Consider the following 20099-nt stretch of genomic DNA (forward strand, 5'->3'; position numbering starts at 1 on the left):
CATCCACAGGCCTGCCTAGATGGCAGCTCTCATCCTTATAGAATGTTAGTTCTTGCCAGACCAATTTGCTATCTTTCATAAATCCATGCTGATTGCTACGAATGATACGTTTTTCATATGAAAATTCTTGTATATAGTTTCTTCTCCCCTCCAATATTACAATGGTACCAGCTGATTAGCAAAAAGCCAATGTGCTACCAATAGTTAAAAAAAGGGCAGAGATCTATACCTGGAAACTACAGGCCAGTCAGTCTAACATCAATATGTTAGACTGACTGGCCTGTAGTTTCCAGGTATCTCAGCCCTTTTTTAAAATATTGGTACCACATTGGCTTTTTTCTAATCAGCTGGTACCATTCCAGTCAGTAAGCTGTCCAAAAAATTAAGTCTGACTATAACCTGGTAAAGTTCTTTGAAGACTCTTGGGTGTAAGCCTTTAGTCCCTAACTGTAGCAGCATGCCTACTGAAACTCTGTTTCTGAGAAAATATGGCTTGGCTAAAGTTGTCATATTTACCATTTTTTGGGTTTATAAACCTTCATCTCACTGCATTTAGTCAAACATGGAAATTATTTTTCCAAAGGAGAGCTGCCAGTTAGCCTATCCCTTCTGTAAAAGTGAAACGTGACCAGAGAAGCTTGCATTATGAACCATCAAGGAACAGATTTTCACTTTGTCCATTCTGTTCCAGTGGCCCTTTGCATCTCATTCAAGTACTGTTGTACAAGGTGTCATTTACATTGCTTCATATGTCAAGCCTCCTATGGCTTCATAGAACTCTTTTTTTTTTTTTTTTTTTTTTTTTTTCTTATTTATAATCTTTATTAACATTTCTTAAAATTTACATACCTTCCAACAAACATGTTATAACAACACCGGGTTCATGTAAACAAAATTCACTAGGGAGAGGGCTGCATACCCCACACCCATACATACTATATTCCCATAACAGCCAGCCTGCTCTATCCACAAATTAAAACTAAATACCCTATGTTCAGGCAACAGATAACTGTTTCCCCAACCCCTCCCTCCTAGCCCCCTCCCACCCCAACCGGGATCTTAAATTCATTCAGTTAATCCTTACATCCAATGCTTATTAACCAGGGGTTCCACATCTTTTCAAATTTTTTGAGGTTCCCTCTTCTAATTTATAGAGCTCTCTCCTTCCAAATTATCTCATTTACTATTTTCGCCCACTCCTCAACCGTCGGGGGCAGGGCTGCTTGCCATCTTTGCATAATCAACTTCCGGGCTTGATATAGACATCTCAAAACTACCGTTTTTAGCGTTGCCTCCTCTGAACCCCATACTCTATATCCAAGGATGCAAAACCTGACATCTGTCTCCACAGATATCCCCCACTTGCCACTAATGGCTCCTACTACCCCCAACCAATATCGAACTAGCTTGGGGCATCTCCAGAGCATATGTATCAGATCACCCTCCTCACCACACCTGGGGCATTTGGCGTCTAATCTTAAACCAAAACGAAATAATTTTTTTGGAGTATTATATACTCTATATACCGGCATTAAGTGAGAGACTCTCTGTGCGGGGGATACTGAGACCTCCTGCCCTATCTCCAGAATTTTTCTCCATTGTGCATCTGTTAACTTCCCCACATCCGCCTCCCATCCCTCCCTACAACCAAGGTGTTCTGGCCTTACGATACTTTTATTACACAGTTGCGCATATATTCCTGAGATAAACCCTTTATCTTCCCAGGTTTAACCACTTTCTGAAGCAATGCTGCATCGGTCCATACTAGGGGGCATTCCCTAAATTGAGCATTCAAACCAGCTCTCATTTGTAGATATCTGAAAAAAGTTTGTCTCGGAATATCATTTTCCTTTTGAAGTTCCCCAAAGGTTTTTAATACATTCCCTTTATACAACTGGGATAATCTATTTATGCCCCATCTCTCCCATTCTTTAAACTCCCCCATGGCCATCACCTCCTGTAAATTCCTATTGTGCCACAAGGGGGCAAATTCTGTGAACCCAACATATCCCATTAAGCTCTTTGTTGCCTTCCAGACCTTTATTATCATCCTAATTGTGGGGCCACTACCAGGGAGAGAGTCTGCCTCCAATGCCTCCATCACTGTCTTATGTGGCGCCTCCAAAGTCAACAAACCTCTGTCAGCACTTCCGCCCCTTACATGCTGCAACTGTGCCGCCAGAAAATAGCACCTTGGATGCGGGAGGGCCATTCTTCCCTCCTTAACTGGCAGTTGTAAACTCTGGAGGCTAATCCTAGCCTTACCCCTCCTCCATACCAGCTCCCTAAATAGCGTGTCAATTTTCTTGAATCACCTTTTATTCACCCATACCGGTGAGTTATGTAACAAATAGAGTAACTGAGGCAGCCAGACCATCTTGATTAAGTTGCCTCTCCCTGCTACAGTTAAGGGCAACCGGTTCCAGATGTCTATTTTGCACTTAAATTTACCCAGTAGTGGGGCTAGATTATCTTCAATATACTGATTGGGATCTTTTGTCATATTTATACCCAGATAACGAATTGTTGAAACTACTTTTAATTGGGGAATTCCCAATATCAAAGGATTAATAGGGGTATCTATTGGCAATAGTGCCGATTTCCTCCAGTTCACCACTAGTCCTGACAGGTTACCGAACCTTTCCATCGTGTCCATTACCTGCCTAAGGGAGCCCTCCATATCTCCAAGAAACAACAGGACATCGTCGGCATAAAGGGCAATCTTCTCCTCTCCTGTTCTTCTTACAAACCCCTCCATCTTTGAGCAGGACCTGATATGTATTGCTAGTGGCTCCATGGCGAGGGCGAAAAGCAAGGGGGACAGAGGGCACCCCTGTCTTGTCCCCCTTTCTAAACATATTTTTTCTGAGATTTAATTATTAACCTTAATCCTCGCGCTCGGGCCCTTATACAGTATTTTTATCCATTTTATAAAAACGGGACCTAGGCCGAATTCTTCCAGGACCCGCCAGAGATAGCCCCACTCCAGGCTGTCAAAGGCCTTAGTTATGTCTAAGGACACCATGGCTCTTGACCCCATATTCTCTGTCGGGGTCTGGAGATTCAAGTATACCCTCCTTATGTTCATACTCGTGGTCCTATGGGGGATAAATCACGTTTGATCCGGGTGTATGAGTTTATAAATAGTTTTGTTGAGTCTGGCCGCCAGCACCCTTGCCAGAATCTTGGCGTCCGTACACAACAAAGATATTGGCCTATATGCTGACGGTTCCAGCGGGTCCCCCCCCCCTCTTTATGGAGCAGGATAATATTTGTTTCGGTCATAGAGTCAGGCAACCTCCCTGCCTGTAGAGCCCAATTCAGTGTTTTAAGTAATTCTGGTAACAGGATTTTCCCATATTGCTTATAGGTCTCAGCCGGGAGACCATCTGGCCCCGGGGATTTTTGATTTGCCATTCCATTCACCGCTTGCTGTAATTCAGCCCTCTCTGTCCTCTCCAGTAACAGTAGGGACCAGTATATCCTTGAAGAATTTATCCATGTCCTCCTCTCCAACAATCCCCTGCGACCTATACAGGTTTTCATAGTACTTCCCAAATGTGTCCGTAATCTCTAAACTCTGAGAAGAGATCTCACCATTTGGGGTCCTAATTGCCGGAATCGTCGAAGAGGAGGAGTTGGTTTTCACTAGATAGGCCAACATACGTCCCACACTTTCTCCTTCCCCAAAGACTCGTTGTCTCTGAAAAAGTTGCTTATTCTCCCCCCTCCTTAGCACTGCTATTCTATAGGACTCTTGTTTATCCTCCCACAATTTCTGCTTCTCTAGCGTTGGGTCCTCTAAAAATTGCTTCTCTGCCATCTCCAGATCTCTACTAATCCCTTCCTCCCACTCTCTTGCCTTCTTCTTGACCCCTGCCACCCCCTGGATCAGTATACCCCTAAGGAATGCCTTCAAGGTGTCCCATTGTATACCCGCTGTAGTTGAGCCTTCATTGGATCTTACAAAGTCTTCTAACTTTGTTATTATCCTCTCTGGTTCCTCCATTAACTCCAACCAATATGGACTCAGTTTCCAAAATCCTCTAGCCTCCCTACCCCCTATACTCACTGAGGCCATCATCAGAGAGTGGTCCGAGACCGCTCTCGGGAAGTATACTACATCCTTTATTATCAGTACTGCTTCCGCATTCCCAAGGGTCATGTCTATCCTGGAAAAGGTGGAGTGGGAGGCCGAGAAGAGCAGGAATATTGCCTTATTCCAGGATTCTGAACCCTCCATACATCTGTCAGTCCTGCCTCTACCAGGAACTGGCCCAACCGGCCCTCTGCTACATTATGTGTTTGAGCTCTAGGTGGGAATCTGTCCAGACCTTTATTCATCACCTCATTGAAATCTCCTACAACTATTACCGGAGTATCCATTTTGTCCAACATGAATTCCATTAGGTTATATAACACTTCGAGTTTGAAAGGTGGGGGGATATAGATATTAGCTAAAACATACATTCTGTTTTCTATTGAGCAATATAAAAAGACATAGCGGCCCATACTGTCTACACTGGCCTGCCGACAGGAGAACGCCACGCCTCTTTTCACCAATATGCTCACCCCTCTAGAATAAGAGGAGTAAACCGAGTGGTATTGGGCCTGAAACCTCCTGTTTTGAAGATATTTCGTCGTATCCTTTGTCAGGTGGGTCTCCTGCAAGCAGACCAAACCCACCCCCCTTATTTCCAACAGCGAAAAGATGGCAGATCTCTTATTCGGGTTCCCCATCCCCCGTATGTTCCAAGAGCCTATTTTAAAAACCTTGGACTGCATCAAAAGAGCAAAGAGCAGGAAAGGGCACCTAAAAACCCAGTTATACTAAAACAAAAACAAAAAAGAGGGAAAGGAAAAAAGAAAAACCCAGCTTTAGACTTGGTATAGTATGTTGTGCAAAAAAGAACCTCCTTACCCATTGTGATTCCAAACCCATAGGGCGACTAGAAAGAGACCCCACTACTGATTCCATAAAGTGCATTACACATATAAAAAAGAAGTTCCCTTAAATACCCTCTGTACTTTAATACCCATAGGGCTTACCCTACTATTCTTACTATTACTTTTCATTCTGGTGATTATTCCAAGTGTTCTCCCTTATCGTCCACTTTCTTGTTCATAGTGTCCCTGTCAAATTTACCACACGTGTGCTCAATCCTGCATCCCCCCCCCCCCTCCTACCTCCCTACCTACCACCCCAAATACTAGGTGTGTTTTAATTTCACTCTGTCTTAGTTTTACAAACCCCCCTTCTCTCCACCACCCGTCTGCCCCCCCCCTCGCCCCCCCCAAACCAACCACCCCAACCCTCACCCCCCCCCCTTCCCCCACCTTACCAGGTTCGCCCATGGGGCTTTATTCGTGACCACCTCATACATTCCCTGTGCCATACCCATTCCTACCATGTTCCCCCCTCCCCCTACTAAAAATGTACACATGTGCCAAATTTTAAGTGTAGTACCATCCTCTTCCCTCATTCCTACTTTAACATGCAACATCCCTCTTCCACCCTATACCAAGTCCATATTTCTTCCCACTGTCCCAAATCTTCATGTCGGGTATCCTAACTTGCTGGGCTCCTCTCCTTAAGTTTCAGTCTTTGTTTATTTCCTTCAAACCAGCGTGTTACTCCTGTCGGAGAGTCAAAGAAGAGAACCTCCCCAATTGCCTCTACCCGTAACCTAGCTGGATACAATAAAGCATACTTGACTTCAAATTTTTGTAAAGTGTGTTTGATCTCCACAAAACCCTCCCTGCGTCTCTGCAGGTCCGGAGAAAAGTCCAAAAAGAATGACATTTTTGCTCCATTGCAGAAGATAGGCCCCTTCTCTCTAGCTTTGCGCAGTAAGATTATCTTGTCATAGTGATTCAGGAACTTCATTAATAGGGACCTAGAGCGGCCTCCAGGAAGCGGAGCTCTGAAGGGGACCCAGTGGGCTCTTTCAATCGCAAACTGCAAAGAAAATGCATCTCTTCCGAACACTTCTATAAGCCATCCTTCCAAAAAAGCAGTAGGACTATGCTCCTCACATCCTTCTGGAAGACCCACTACCCTTACATTGTCCCTTCTCAGGCGGTTTTCCATTTCATCCATTTTTTCATTAATTCTACCCAATTGATCCTTCATGGTTTTAACATCTTGCTGTAGGGGAAATACATCGTCTTCCATTTGGCTCACCCTTTCCTCCAGATCTGTTATCCTATCTACTGCCTTTTGCAACTCCTGCTTTATTAATAACAGTTCATCTTTAACCTCTTTAATTTGGCAGCTTAGTCCCTCCACTGATGTTTTACACGAGTTGATCGCTTGTAGTACTTCCCTCAAGGTGGGTTCTACCTCTATAACGGGAACAGTGGTTGGTACTGGCATATGATCTTTTTCCACCATCCCTGTACCTTTATTAATATTCGCGTTCTTGAGCCCCGTTCCTACTGCAACTGATGACGCCTGTCCCTGACTTTTCCTATCCCCTGAGACTTTAACTTGCGCTGCTTGCCCATTTTTTGTGGGGGTCTGTTCAGGGGTATGTGCATATTTCTCTAGCTTTGCTGCTGCTGCTGCCGCCTGACTTCCCTTCTCCTTTGCTGACCGCAATGACTGAGGCCCCAAATTCTCCGTGTTGACTGGTTCCTCCCCTCTCTTCCTTGACATTGACATGGGTAAACAAATACCACCGAGGAGAAAAAAGAAAAAATAAGGGGGGACACAGTGATCAGCAGGGCCCAGAGTTATCACAAACGACAATTGTCACTTTAAAGCGAAAGCAATGTAAGCTACACTGCGACCTTCAACCAGGCGGTATTTGTACTGTACAGCATTAGTTACTCAGTGCCTTGAAAGTTGTACCACAGGTGCCCATGCACTCCTCGATCCCCTTGTCTTGTAATACAGGGTCACTTGCACACTGTCCCTTGGCCACTAGTACAGCAAACTGTCAGGGCCTAAGCCCTATTACAAAGTCCCGCTCACCTGCCCTCTCGGGTTTCCGGGACGCAGCGTCTGGACACCAGCCAACCTCCAGGAGTTCTACAGCTGACTTTGGCAGGGGTCTTCCGGGTACCCCCAACTCCAAGGCCGCAAATCTTTCTCTCTCGCCGCTCCACAGCTTCCAAATGTTAACCGCTCCACCGGTCCCCAGTTGCGCAAGCGCAGTAGCTGCAGCGGCTCCAACAAGGATGCCTCAGTGTAGGGCGGCTATTCAAGCTTCGGGCGCCGGTTGCCCCGCCAGGCGACACCTCCTCACTCGTCCACTTCAACTTAGGACAGCTCAGGACACCAGGAACCAGCAGGGCACAAGACTGTCTGATGCTATCAGCCGACCATACGCTCCGGAGACTCTAATCCCGCTGCTCGCTCACACTCCACACTCCGTCAACACCCACGTCTGGTCATGCCCCCCGGCTTCATAGAACTCTAATCTAGCCCTGTCGGGTATTTAGGTACAGTGGGGACGGAAAGTATTCAGACCCCCTTAAATTTTTCACTCTTTGTTATATTGCAGCCATTTGCTAAAATCATTTATGGTAATTTTTTTTCCTCATTAATGTACACACGCACCCCATATTGACAGAAAAACACAGAATTGTTGACATTTTTGCAGATTTATTAAAAAAGAAAAACTGAAATATTACATGGTCCTAAGTATTCGGACCCTTTGCTAAGTATTTAGTAGAAGCACCCTTTTGATCTAATACAGCCATGAGTCTTTTTGAGTAAGATGCAACAAGTTTTTTACACTTGGATTTGGGGATCCTCTGCCATTCCTCCTTGCAGATCCTCTCCAGTTCTGTCAGGTTGGATGGTAAACGTTGGTGGACAGCCATTTTTAGGTCTCCTCTCTATGCTCTATTGGGTTTAAGTCAGGGCTCTGACTGGGCCATTCAAGAACAGTCACGGAGTTGTTGTGAAGCCACTCCTTTGTTATTTTAGCTGTGTGCCTAGGGTCATTGTCTTGTTGGAAGGTAAACCTTCGGCCCAGTCTGAGGTCCTGAGCACTCTGGAGAAGGTTTTCGTCCAGGATATCCCTGTACTTGGCCGCATTCATCTTTCCCTCTATTGCAACCAGTCGTCCTGTCCCTGCAGCTGAAAAACACCCCCACAGCATGATGCTGCCACCACCATGCTTCACTGTTGGGACTGTGTTGGACAGGTGATGAGCAGTGCTTGGTTTTCTCCACACATACCGCCTAGAATTAAGGCCAAAAAGTTCTATCTTGGTCTCACCAGACCAAAGAATCTTATTTCTCACCATCTTGGAGTCCTTCAGGTGTTTTTTTTTTTTTTTTTTTTTTTAGCAAACTCCATGCAGGCTTTTATGTGTCTTGCACTGAGGAGAGGCTTCCGTCGGGCCACACTGCCATAAAGCCCCGACTGGTGGAGGGCTGCAGTGATGGTTGACTTTCTACACTTTTCTCCCATCTCTAGACTGCATCCCTGGAGCTCAGCCACAGTGATCTTTGTCTTCTTCTTTACCTCTCTCTCCAAGACTCTTCTCCCCCGATAGCTCAGTTTGGCCAGACGGCCAGCTCTAGGAAGGGTTCTGGTCGTCCCAAACATCTTCCATTTAAGGATTATGGAGGCCACTGTGCTCTTAAGAACCTTAAGTGCAGCAGAATTTTTTTTGTAACCTTGTCCAGATCTGTGCCTTGCCACAATTCTGTCTCTGAGCTCTTGAGGCAGTTCCTTTGACCTCATGCTTCTCATTTGCTCTGACATGCACTGTGAGCTGTAAGGTTTAATATAGACAGGTGTGTGGCTTTCCTAATCAAGTCCAATCAGTATAATCAAACACAGCTGGACTCAAATGAAGGTGTAGAACCATCTCAAGGATGATCAGAAGAAATGGACAGCACCTGAGTTAAATATATGAGTGTCACAGCAAAGGGTCTGAATACTTAGGACCATGTGATATTTCAGTTTTTCTTTTTTAATAAATCTGCAAAAATGTCAACAATTCTGTGTTTTTCTGTCAATATGGGTTGCTGTGTACATTAATGAGAAAAAAAAATGAACTTAAATGATTTTAGCAAATGGCTGCAATATAACAAAGAGTGAAAAATTTAAGGGGGTCTGAATACTTTCCATCCCCACTGTATACCCGTTTAAACAGATTTAAAGCAAAACTACACTGCATCTGATCATCACAAACCAAAAATGCTATTTAATTAATTTTTAATATTCAAAGCAAACTCCTACATGTCTCCATGCTTTAGTTCGCTGAGAAATCGCTTTTAAAAAATCGCTCCCCCCTAGCATTTTTGGCTATGGCCATCTTGACTAAGAGCAGATGATTCATATAGCATTTACTTTATGAAAACCATCTGTCCTTAGCTCAGACATGCATGCAGGAGGGTGTGCTTATTTGAGAAAACCCCTTCCCTCCTCCCTTCATGAAGACTCTTTGGATATATGGCATCATTTGTCTAGGCCTGGAAACCAGGAAGTAATTCAAGAAATTAAAAAAAAAGTTAAAACAAGTTAATATACTTTCCTATCTACCGTATTTATCGGCATATAACACGCACTTTTTTCCCCTGAAAATCAGGGGAAAATCGTGGGTGCGTGTTATAGGCCGATCCCCCCCCCAATTGTGTGTGATCGGAGCAATCGCGGCAATTGCCGCGATCGCCGCCGACATACACAGCCGTGTGGAAATTCAAATACGGCGCAGAGACTGCAGGGACTCGGCGGAGCTACACATAGCCGAGAGTCCTCGGGTTTTCTCGGCGCTGCTTACAGTCCCGCCCATAGGGCGGGACTGTAAGCGGCGCCGAGAAAACCCGAGGACTCTCGTCTATGTGTATCAGCGCTCCGCCGAGTCCCTGCAGTCTCGGCGCCATATTTAAATTTACACAGGGCTGTGTATGACGGCAGGGATCGCGGCGATCCCACAAAGCTGCACGGGGGGGGCAAGGCTGCATGGGGGCAAAGCTGCACTGGGGCAAGGCTGCACTGGAGAAAAGCTGCACTGACAAGGCTGCACTGACAAGGCTGCACTGACAAGGCTGCACTGACAAGGCTGCACTGACAAGGCTGCACTGACAAGGCTGCACTGACATGGCTGCACTGACAAGGCTGCACTGGGGCAAAGCTGCACTGACAAGGCTGCAATGGACACTGGGGCAAGGCTGCACTGACACTGACAAGGCTGCAGATGGACACTGATAACGCTGCATTGATGGGCATTTTAATGTAAGTTTTTCTTCCTTAAACTTTACTCCTAAAAGTTTTTTCCTTAAAATTCCCTCCTTAACTTGGGTGCGTGTTATACGCCGACGCGTGTTATACGCCGATAAATACGGTATTTACTAATGCTAGCAGCATAAAGATTAAAAATAGTCAATGTTTGATTAACCACTTGCTGACCGCCACACGCTGATGTACGTCCCTTTTTTTAGGACTGATATCGTTATGGCAACAGCTAGCTGCCATAACCCCGTTATCCCCGTTTTCGGCCGGCGGTCAGCTACAAGATAAAAGTGGTCTCTGCGGCGGATTCGCCACGAGATCCCTTTTATTGGTGGCGGGAGAGGGGCCCCCCCTCCCGCTGCAATCCGGTGCCCTCCGCCGCTTACCGGAGCTGTCGGCAGCGGCGGAGGCGATCGCGTCTGTTCTCTAGCTGTGCATGGAGACGAGTGAGGGGAAGATGGCCCCCACCCGTCTCCATGACACTACAGGGTGGAAGCGACATCAAAATGTCACTTCCGCCCATACGTCTTAAAGCCACATTTTTTCAATGTCATTTTTTCAATGTCATTTTTTCAAATTAAGTCCAAATATGAGAACTGAGGACTTTTTGACCCCAGATCTCATATTTAAGAGGACCTGTCATGCTTTTTTCTATTACAAGGATTGTTTACATTCCTTGTAATAGGAATAAAAGTGACCCAAATATTTTTTTTTTTTTTTTTAAAAGTGTAAAAATAAATCAAATCAGAAAAAAAAAAAAAATTTAAACTCCCCGTCCCGACGAGCTCGCACGCAGAAGCGAACGCATACGTGAGTAGCGCCCCCATGGTCAAACCACACATGAGTTATCGCCGCGATTGTTAAAGCGAGAGCAATAATTCTAGACCTCCTCTGTAACGCAAAACATGCAACCTGTAGAATTTTTTAAACGTCGCCTATGGAGATTTTTGAGGGTAAAAGTTTGACACCATTCCACGAGCGGGTGAAATTTTGAAGCGTCACATGTTTGGTATCAATTTTCTCGGCGTAACATTATCGTTCACAATATAAAAAAGAATTGGGCTAAATTTACTGTTGTCTTATTTTTTTTTATTCAAAAAAGTGATTTTTTTTTTCCCCCCAAAAAAGTGCGCTTGTAAGACCGTTGCGCAAATACGGTGTGAAAAAAAGTATTGCAATGCTCGCCATTTTATTCTCTAGGGTGTTAGAAAAAAAACAATATATAATGTTTGGGGGTTCTAAGTAATTTTCTAGCAAAAAAAACTGTTTGAAACATGTAAACACCTAAATTCCAAAACGAGGCTGGTCTTAAGTGGTTAACCCACTGTAGAATTGAGCATTAACAGATTTCTAGGTATATCTGCTCTTTCCCCTATTTCTCCATTTACAGTTCCTATTTCTTTTGCTTTCCTTTCTGTCTGTTGACCTATTGGTACATTGCCCTTTTATGGCACTAATTATCAACAGGAAAGTTTAAATGACATGTTTATTGTATACATGAGAGTTTTTGCCTCAAGTTGTAACCTCGTCTGAGGAAGTTGTAACCACTTCCAGCCTAAGGCATGTCATATGACGTCAAGGACTTTGGGGATATCTGAATAATGCCTGCATCATCTTTTTCAGCCAGCGATTCTGTGCACTGTAAGAAAAATCGTAGTGGCAGTTCAGTGGCTTGATCATTCTTACAGGTGGCGGGAGGGGACAAGCCCCCGCCGCCCTCCAGTGCTTCTCCGTGCTCGCCCGTACAATCAGCGAACCGGAGAACGAATCGGTCGCCGCCATAAATTTTCCATAGAGATTTATGGTGACCAGATGGTCCCCAGTCATCTCTATGACCCTCGGAGGCCCAGGCGCAATGTTATGACATCACATCCGGGCCAGCGGAAGTGAACAAAGCCGAGGACGCGGCTGGCAAGGCCGAGAGTTTATTTTTATTTTTTTTATATCTCAGCCTTTCCAGCCTGGAAGAGAGATGTAGGGTCTTATTGACCCCACATCTCTCCATAAAGAGGACCTGTCGCGCACTATTCCCATTACAAGGGATGTTTACAGCTCACTCACAGAAGTAAACGCATACGTAAGTCATGCCCACATATGTAAACTATGTTCAAATCACACATGTGAGGTATCGCCATGGGTGTTAGAGCAAACACATCATTTCTAGCCCAAACCTCTTCTGTAACTCTAAACATGTAACCTGTAAAAAAAATTTAAAGCGGCGCATATGGAGATTTTTAAATACGGAAGTTTGGCGCCATTCCATGAGTGCACAATTTTAAAGTGTAACATGTTGGGTATCTATTTACTTGAAGTAACATCATCTTTCACATTATACAAAAAAAGTGGGCTAACTTTACTGTTTTTATTTTTTTTTTTAATTCATGGAACTTTTTTTTTCCAAAAAAAAAAACGCTTGAAAAAACGCTGCGCAAATACCGTGTAACATAAAAAGTTGCAACGACTGACATTTTATTCCCTAGGGTCTTTGCTAAAAATATATATACAGGCAGTCCCCAGGTTCCAAACAAGATAGGGACTGTAGGTTTAAGTTGGAACAGGTATATTTTTTTTAAGTGTAGTTCCAGCCAAAAAAATCAAATTTTAAGCTTTATGGATAGCATAGGGAAGGGTTATCACCCCTTTAACATTTGTTTTGCTGTCTGTGCCCCTGTTCAAAAGATTTCACCTCACTTTCTGTCCCAATGACATATGGTTTTAGAAAATTTGGGGTTGTTAGGGAAACATGGACTAGTGATAAAGCATCAGTGGAGACACCTTTTTCCCATATTAACTCTTATAGGAGTGAATTTCCCTTCCTGGGGGTAGATTTTCTCTCACTTGCTGTTGTCTCCCTCCATTTGTAAGTAGGAGTCCTTAGTAAGTCGCATGTTTGTAAGTAGGAGACCGCCTGTATAATGTTTGGGGGTTCTGAGTAATTTTCTAGAAAAAAATTGATTTCTACGTGTAGGCAAAGTGCCAGAATTGGCCCGGATGTGGTTAAAGGCTAAGTTCACCTTTTTTGTTTACTTTTTTTTTCTAAATTCCAGCTCTCTATGTAACATTATAGCATTAATGTACTTATTTTGCAAAAATAAAACCGCTTTCCATTTATTCTACCCACACTTCACTCTTCATGGATGTTAAAAAACCCTGCAACATTACTTCTGTTTTACTTCCTGGTCAGACTTTGTCATGACACAGGAAGGAGTTTACCAGCTTAGGGTAGATTATGGTTGTGTGCTAATTAAATCCGCTGGTCAGCTCCTTCCTGTGTCATGACCTAAAGTCTCTCCCGGAAGTAAGGCAGGTAATGGAGCAAGGTTTTTAAACCTCAATGGAGAGAATAAGGCAAGTGTGGGTAGAATAAATGAAAAGCAGTTTTATTTTTGCAAAAGTACATTAATGCTATTATGATTGTGACTGGAGTCACTTTGGGTGCATGTCCAGCTCCCCCGGTCCATCCTATGTGTAAATCACCCTGTGGCCATGAACTCCAGTCTGATCTGTGCTAGTCGGACTTGTTGTACAGCCACACTGAAATGTTGTATATATTGTGTGTTGCCTCATGCTGTTGGACTCTTTGCTGGGATCGCTTGAGGTGTGGTTGTATTCCATTGTTCTGTTGTTCGTGTCTGCCATAGGGGGAACAGTATATTATTGGGTGTTTGTCTATGTGGAGGGGGGGGATTCCTCCAGCAGCCCCTCCCTGCTAAGACTGTTTACTGATGAGAAGTTTGAATACACTTGACCTGTGTGTCTATTGTTATTGGACAGTTTAACCCCGCCCTGAATCCTGATGTTTTTCACCCTACACTGATTTACAGCTAGTGACTGGGTGGGCTAAAGGGTCTTGGATCGTGTGGTACCGGACAGAGGAAGCATTTATGGCGGACATAGTCCTGTTGAGATCGGAGGTTGGCAGCAGCGGGAGAAGAGCGATTAAGATGGCTGATGAAAGTCTGCACACCAGGAGCACAGAGGCCCCAGAGTATCACCATTGGACAGCAAGCAGTCTCCAAGAAAGACCCAGAATGTTGGGTCTCAACCACAAGGGACTGAATGAATAAGGACCAGTTGGTACAGTTGCTGGAGGAAAACAGCCAGCAGGAGGAGTCCACCACAAATGGGGGTCAGGCACTTCCCAGCAAAGACAGACACAACAGAACAATGGAATACAACCACACCTCAAACTATGCCAGCAAAGAGTTCAACAGCATGAGACAACACATAATATATACAACATTCCAGTGTAGCTGTACAGCGAGTCCGACTAGCACAGATCAGACTGGAGTTCTCGTCACCTTGTGCCCCTAATGGACAAAGGGTGATTTACACATAGGAGGGGCCGGGGGAGCTGGATACGCAGTTTCCAGTGCTCTCCAAGGTAAGCTGGGTTCCACAAGCCCCCTACCCAAAGTGACTTCCGTCACAATGGTACATAAGGGGAACTGGAATTTAGAAAAAAAAAAGGTGAACTTGGCCTTTAAGCTTTGACAAAAAAAAACCTGAAAGTTGATTGGATTAAAAACTATGCAGAGTTGCACCAGATTTTCCACTCCAGTTTTAGTAAATCAACCCTTTATATGTTGATTTGCTTCCCCAACCATTTCTCCATTATGTATATTGGTTTCTTTTCTCAGACATATTTAAGTGATGGTTACCTTCTATAGTTATAGTTTATAATGTTGAAAAAAAAAGACACAAGTCTATCCAGTTCAACCTATGTGTCAGCTTTTTATTCGCTAACAATTCCCATAACCCTCTATATCCTGCTTCCTGAAAAAGACATTTAAAAGTCTTTTGAAATTGTCTACACTCCCAGCTAGTACCACTTTCTGTGGAAGGAAGTTCCACATTTTTATGAACCCTTTTCAGAATATAGGGTTAACCCTTCTTTCTTCTAACCTCAAATCGTGGTTGCATGTCCTCTTCAGGGACCTTACAGTAAACAGTTTCTTACAGCTGTTGAAGTCACCTTTGAAATACAGTGTATTTGTACATTGTAATCATATCCCTTCTTAAGTGTTTCTTCTCCCAGAGTGAACAACCGCTGTCTAGTTAATCAATCCTTATAGCTGAGATCCTCCTTTCCCTTTTTACATTTTTTTGCCTTTTGTTTAACTCTTTCTAATTCAACAAGGTCTTTCCTGAGGATTGGTGACCAAAACTGAACTGCATATTCAAAATGAGGCTGAACCAGTGTTCTGTACAGGGGTAGAATTATTGATTTTATGCCTTGAATGTATTCCCTTTTTAACACGAGAGTATTTTGCTAGCTGTGGCTTGGCATAGCACCCCAGATTATTTTTGACCAATCTCAGGAGAGTCTCTGCTAACGGAATTTTTCATGTATATTTTTGGCACCCAAGTGTATAAAGTTAAATTTCTCTCTATTAAACCTCATCTGCATATGGACCAGTGGGAAAGAGATTTGAATCTAACTTTTGATCTTACTGAATGGCAAGATATTGCATATCAGTTATCCAAGATCTCCATTAATACTACTCTTTTATAGAGGCCAACTATAAAACGCTCCTACGTTGGTACTTGGTACCCACTAGAGTAGCTAAGATGCATCCTTCCACTTCGCCAAACTGCTTCCAACAATGCGGTCAGTTGGGGACAGTGCACCATATCTGGTGGCAATGCCCCCTCGTAATTAGATTTTGGATTCAAATTTTCAACTTAATTCAATGACGGGGGGTAAACATTCGCAGATCTCCTGAAGCCACCCTCTTTCACAAATTGCCTGACGAAACACCTAAAAAAAATCAGTAAAATTGATTGATTATATACTACTGGTGGCAAGAATTACGATTGCAAAACATTGGAGACAGTCGATAATCCCTCTTGACCAGGTTAAAAATTCAATTGGATTATGATCAATGATAAACTCACTCATATTCTTTGTAATAAAGTCAAGAAATGTAATAAGATATGGGACCCATGGATTGACTACATTTCGACTCCATAGCGAACTCCAGGACGACCCTCCCCCTTTCACTTTCTCTCTCGTTTCTTCCTTTCTTCTCTCCTCTCTTTATTTTTTATTTATTTTTTTCTTCTTTCTCCTGAAATTTGATACACAATGCAGATGATCACATATGAGGCCTCCTACGACCATGAGCCTTGGGACCCAAGACTCTGGGTCTATACCATCCCCTCACAATGGGGTTATCCAGATCATAACTGGGGAGCCTATTGTTAAATCCCATCAATTTTTGGATACTTATCACACTCATTATGTTTTGTTATTGCGATAGATGATGGATAAGTACTATGGACATACTTTTATTCTTCTGTATTGAAATGTGATGTTTTGATAACTTGACACCAATCTGCCTAAGTGTCTGGCTATTCTGTACTTTGTTATTCTTTCAATAAAAACATTGACATATAAATCTCATCTGCCATGTAGCTGCCCAACACCCCAACTGCCCAATAACTTCAGGTTTTCCTGTAATTATGCTATAACCTGAAGTTATTTTCCTGCAAAATTTGTCTTCAGAAAACACTGAAATTGAGCTCTAAATTCCAATTTCTATATCGTTAATAAACACATTGAACAGCATTGGCCCCAAGACGGAACCCTGGGACACACCACTGACAACTTTAGACCAGTTAGAGAATGAGTCATGTATCGCTACTCTCTGGACCTCCTCATGTAACCAGTTTCCTGTCCATGCACATTCAATTTCATTAACTCCAACAGACTTATTTTATAGATTAAACGCTTGAAGTACAGTTCAAAGCCTTTGCAGAATCTAGATAAACTACATCCTCTGGACTTCCACCATTCTATTTCTCACTTATTTCCTTATAGAATATATGCCCTGTAGGAGGGTACAAGACTTCTGCTTTAATATTGTCTAACCTCCTAGTGACAGGACAAATACAGTTGTCTCCTGGGTCCCCGAAAGAACTACAGAAAAGGATTTGAGAGTAGAAAAATATGTTTTTCTAGTTTTCGATAGGACTTAAGGACCAAGCCTATTTCTGACATTGTTTACAAGTTTAAAATCAGTATTTTTTTTCTTTTTTTGGAAAATTATTTAAAACCCCCAAATATATTTTATATATATATATATATATATATATATATATATATATATATATATATATATATATATATATATATATATGTATATATATATGTTTTTTTTTTTTTTGTTTTTTAGCAGTGACCCTAGAGAATAAAATGGAGATCGTTTCAATACTTTGTGACACCTTAATTGCACAGCGGTCTTTAAACTTTTTTTTTTTTTTTAATGCACTTTTTTTAAATTAAAATAACAAAACAGTAAAGTTAGCCCAATTTTTTTATACAATGTGAAATATGATGTTACGTCGATTAAACTGATACCTAACATGTCATGCTTTAAAATTGAGCACCCCCGTGGAATGGCAACAAACTTTGGTACTAAAAATCCCCATAGGTGACGCTTTAAAAATTTCTATATGCTACTAGTTTCAAGTTATAGGAGATCTAGGGCTAGAATTGCTCTCGCTCTAACGATCGCGATCAATGCCTCACGTGTGTTTTTAACACCGTTTACATATGTGGGCATGACTTGCATATGCGTTCGCTGCTGCGTGCGAGCTCGGAGGGACGGGGCGCTTTAAAAAAAAAAAAAAAAAAAAAAAATTCTTATTGATTTTACTTTTTATTTTGACACTGTACATTTAAAAAAAAAAAGTTTTGACCACTTTTATTCCTATTACAAGGAATGTAAACATTCCTTGTAATAGAAATAAGCAGGACAGGGCCTCTTTAATGTGAGATCTGGGGTCAAAAAGACCTCAGATCTTACATTTACACTTAAACGCAATAAAAAAGTCATTTTTATTTTGCAAAAAAAAAAATTGGGCCCTTTAAGGCTGGAGGGCGGAAGTGACATTTAACGTCGCTCTGTTCCTCCAAGGGCATAGTCATGTGGGGGACATCTTGCCCTCACTCAACTTCCTACCCATACATCAGATCCGATAGTTTCAGCCACTGCTGATCTCTCTGGTAAGTGGCTATCTGCTGCCATAACAATGGTATTTAATGTCAAAGTAGTGACTTATATTCACGGTGGGTGGTCCAGAAGTGGTTAAGGAAAGTTTAGGACCTTGGTCAAGTTTTTTGTTGGTGAACGTTTTCCTTTTTCAGTTTGAAACCATCATAAGTACTTAAAGCCCCACTCCCTTCCTCCTGCCCCCCTCTCTGCGATGGCTAATAAAAAAATCCCTATCCTAATGCCATTTTTTACTTACCTTAACCTGTGGTCACGTGATGCAGAAGCCCCAAGTCTTCTCTGCCATTTACTTCCATATTGGCATCCTTGTTTAGGTGACCACGTCACTGCCTGTAGGGCACTGCTTATTGGATGGCTATCAGGAGAAAGGGGAGGACTTATGTCCTCACGCCATTGCAGTGCTGGATTAGCAATCCACTGCAACAAAACCCAGTTGTGGTAAGAGATCTTGATGAGGGACTTGGGTGCGTTTTGCTGGCTTCATAAGGTAAGGGGGCAAAAAAAGCCTGTCAGCATAGGTTGCAGGGGTGGTAAAAATGTTGTTTTTATCACAAAGTGGAGCTTTAAAGGAAATTCCCCTAGTGGGAACGCAAAAAGTCATCTGCACTCTACACTGTTGCTTTTGCTGTTTACAGATTTATTCGGTCTAACGCAATGGACAATAAAAGATGGGAATTCACCCAGCTGGAACCCAGATAGGGATTAAAATTTGACAGTGTTTTAAGATTTTCTACTCTATCCATACTAGAGTTGGAGATTTCCGTGTAGTTTGACATCTTTTTGTTTTTGTTCTGTATATATAATTACTGCAATTGAAAACGTCTTAATTCTATTTTAGGGACCAGATTCGCACTATGGTACAAAGGGACTACGAAAAGTTATTCATGAATCTCCTACGACTGGAACCAAGACTTGCTTCACATTTTGCTACGCAGCAGGCAATAACAATGGGACGTCAGTTGAGGATGGACAAATCCCTGAAATTATCTTCTATACATAGGATGAATTAAAACTGTGGTGCAGAGGATTTTGGACATGGTCTCCTTTTGTTTGGCTACTTAAGAAGTCATACATCTGCCCAAGGAAGAGTACTTTTGGAGTGAGCTGGCATTACAGGTTTTTCTTGGGGGTCTGTGACCCTGTCATGCTTCTATGCATCCCTTTGGACGTTTGGTTAGCCTTCAAGTTTTGGCCAACATCATTTCAGCTTGAAATTTGTACATTGCCAGAAACTAAGCATCAGCCTGCTGTGACACCTGAAAAAATAAATCTTTATGTAAATGATAATGCTACAGCTTTGAATACAAATGGTGTTTTCAGTGTCTAAGCATTAAAGGGGGAAAATGATCAGGCTAATGTCACTGACTCCACTTTGCAATCTTGTATTAGATGAAAAATACTCAGAAGACTTTTATTTTGTCTGTGTGTGAGTGATTGTGGCACAAGGTTAGGTTTGGATTAGTAACCTTGAATAGCCCTCTCAAAATCGAAGTGTGATCCTGTAATGACTTTGACTAGGGGTTGCTATACCTTCCCACCTACTTCACGGCCATCTCTATTTTGTTGCTTGTTATTGCGTGTCTGTGTTTTTTGTTTATTTTGTTTAGTAATGATGATAAAGAGAATATATACCATCTACAACCTCCTTTTATAGTGGCTCAATTGTATACTTTGCATACAGTAATTAACCAGCCTGTGGTCTGGGTCAGCATTTTTGAGACATGTGCATCTTTAAAATTAATTTACTGTTACTTTCAGTTTTTTTTTATTTACTGCCATTGTCAATCCACTAGTGCTGCTTAGTTTTTTGTTTTTCCCTCGTGCTTTCATGGTCAAGAAGACCCACATGCAGTTGCTTTCTGAGGCTTCAGTTAATTTATTGCCCA

The 20099-nt window shown here is 42.6% G+C and overlaps 1 protein-coding gene across 4 annotated transcripts in view; it reads left to right on the top strand.

Moving 5' to 3' along the window:
- Positions 1-19858, top strand: part of BTBD2 (BTB domain containing 2) — a 239590-nt gene extending 219732 nt beyond the window's left edge. For all 4 annotated transcript variants that reach the window (XM_073595242.1, XM_073595225.1, XM_073595219.1 and 1 more), the window contains one exon: positions 19052-19858. In XM_073595242.1, coding sequence (XP_073451343.1) covers positions 19052-19213 — 162 coding nt within the window. In that variant the 3' untranslated portion in view covers positions 19214-19858. The remainder of the gene's footprint in view (positions 1-19051) is intronic.
- The last annotated feature ends 241 nt before the right edge of the window (positions 19859-20099 follow it).

This window comes from Aquarana catesbeiana, linkage group LG01, assembly GCF_042186555.1.
Source record: "Aquarana catesbeiana isolate 2022-GZ linkage group LG01, ASM4218655v1, whole genome shotgun sequence".
NCBI lineage: Eukaryota > Metazoa > Chordata > Amphibia > Anura > Ranidae > Aquarana > Aquarana catesbeiana.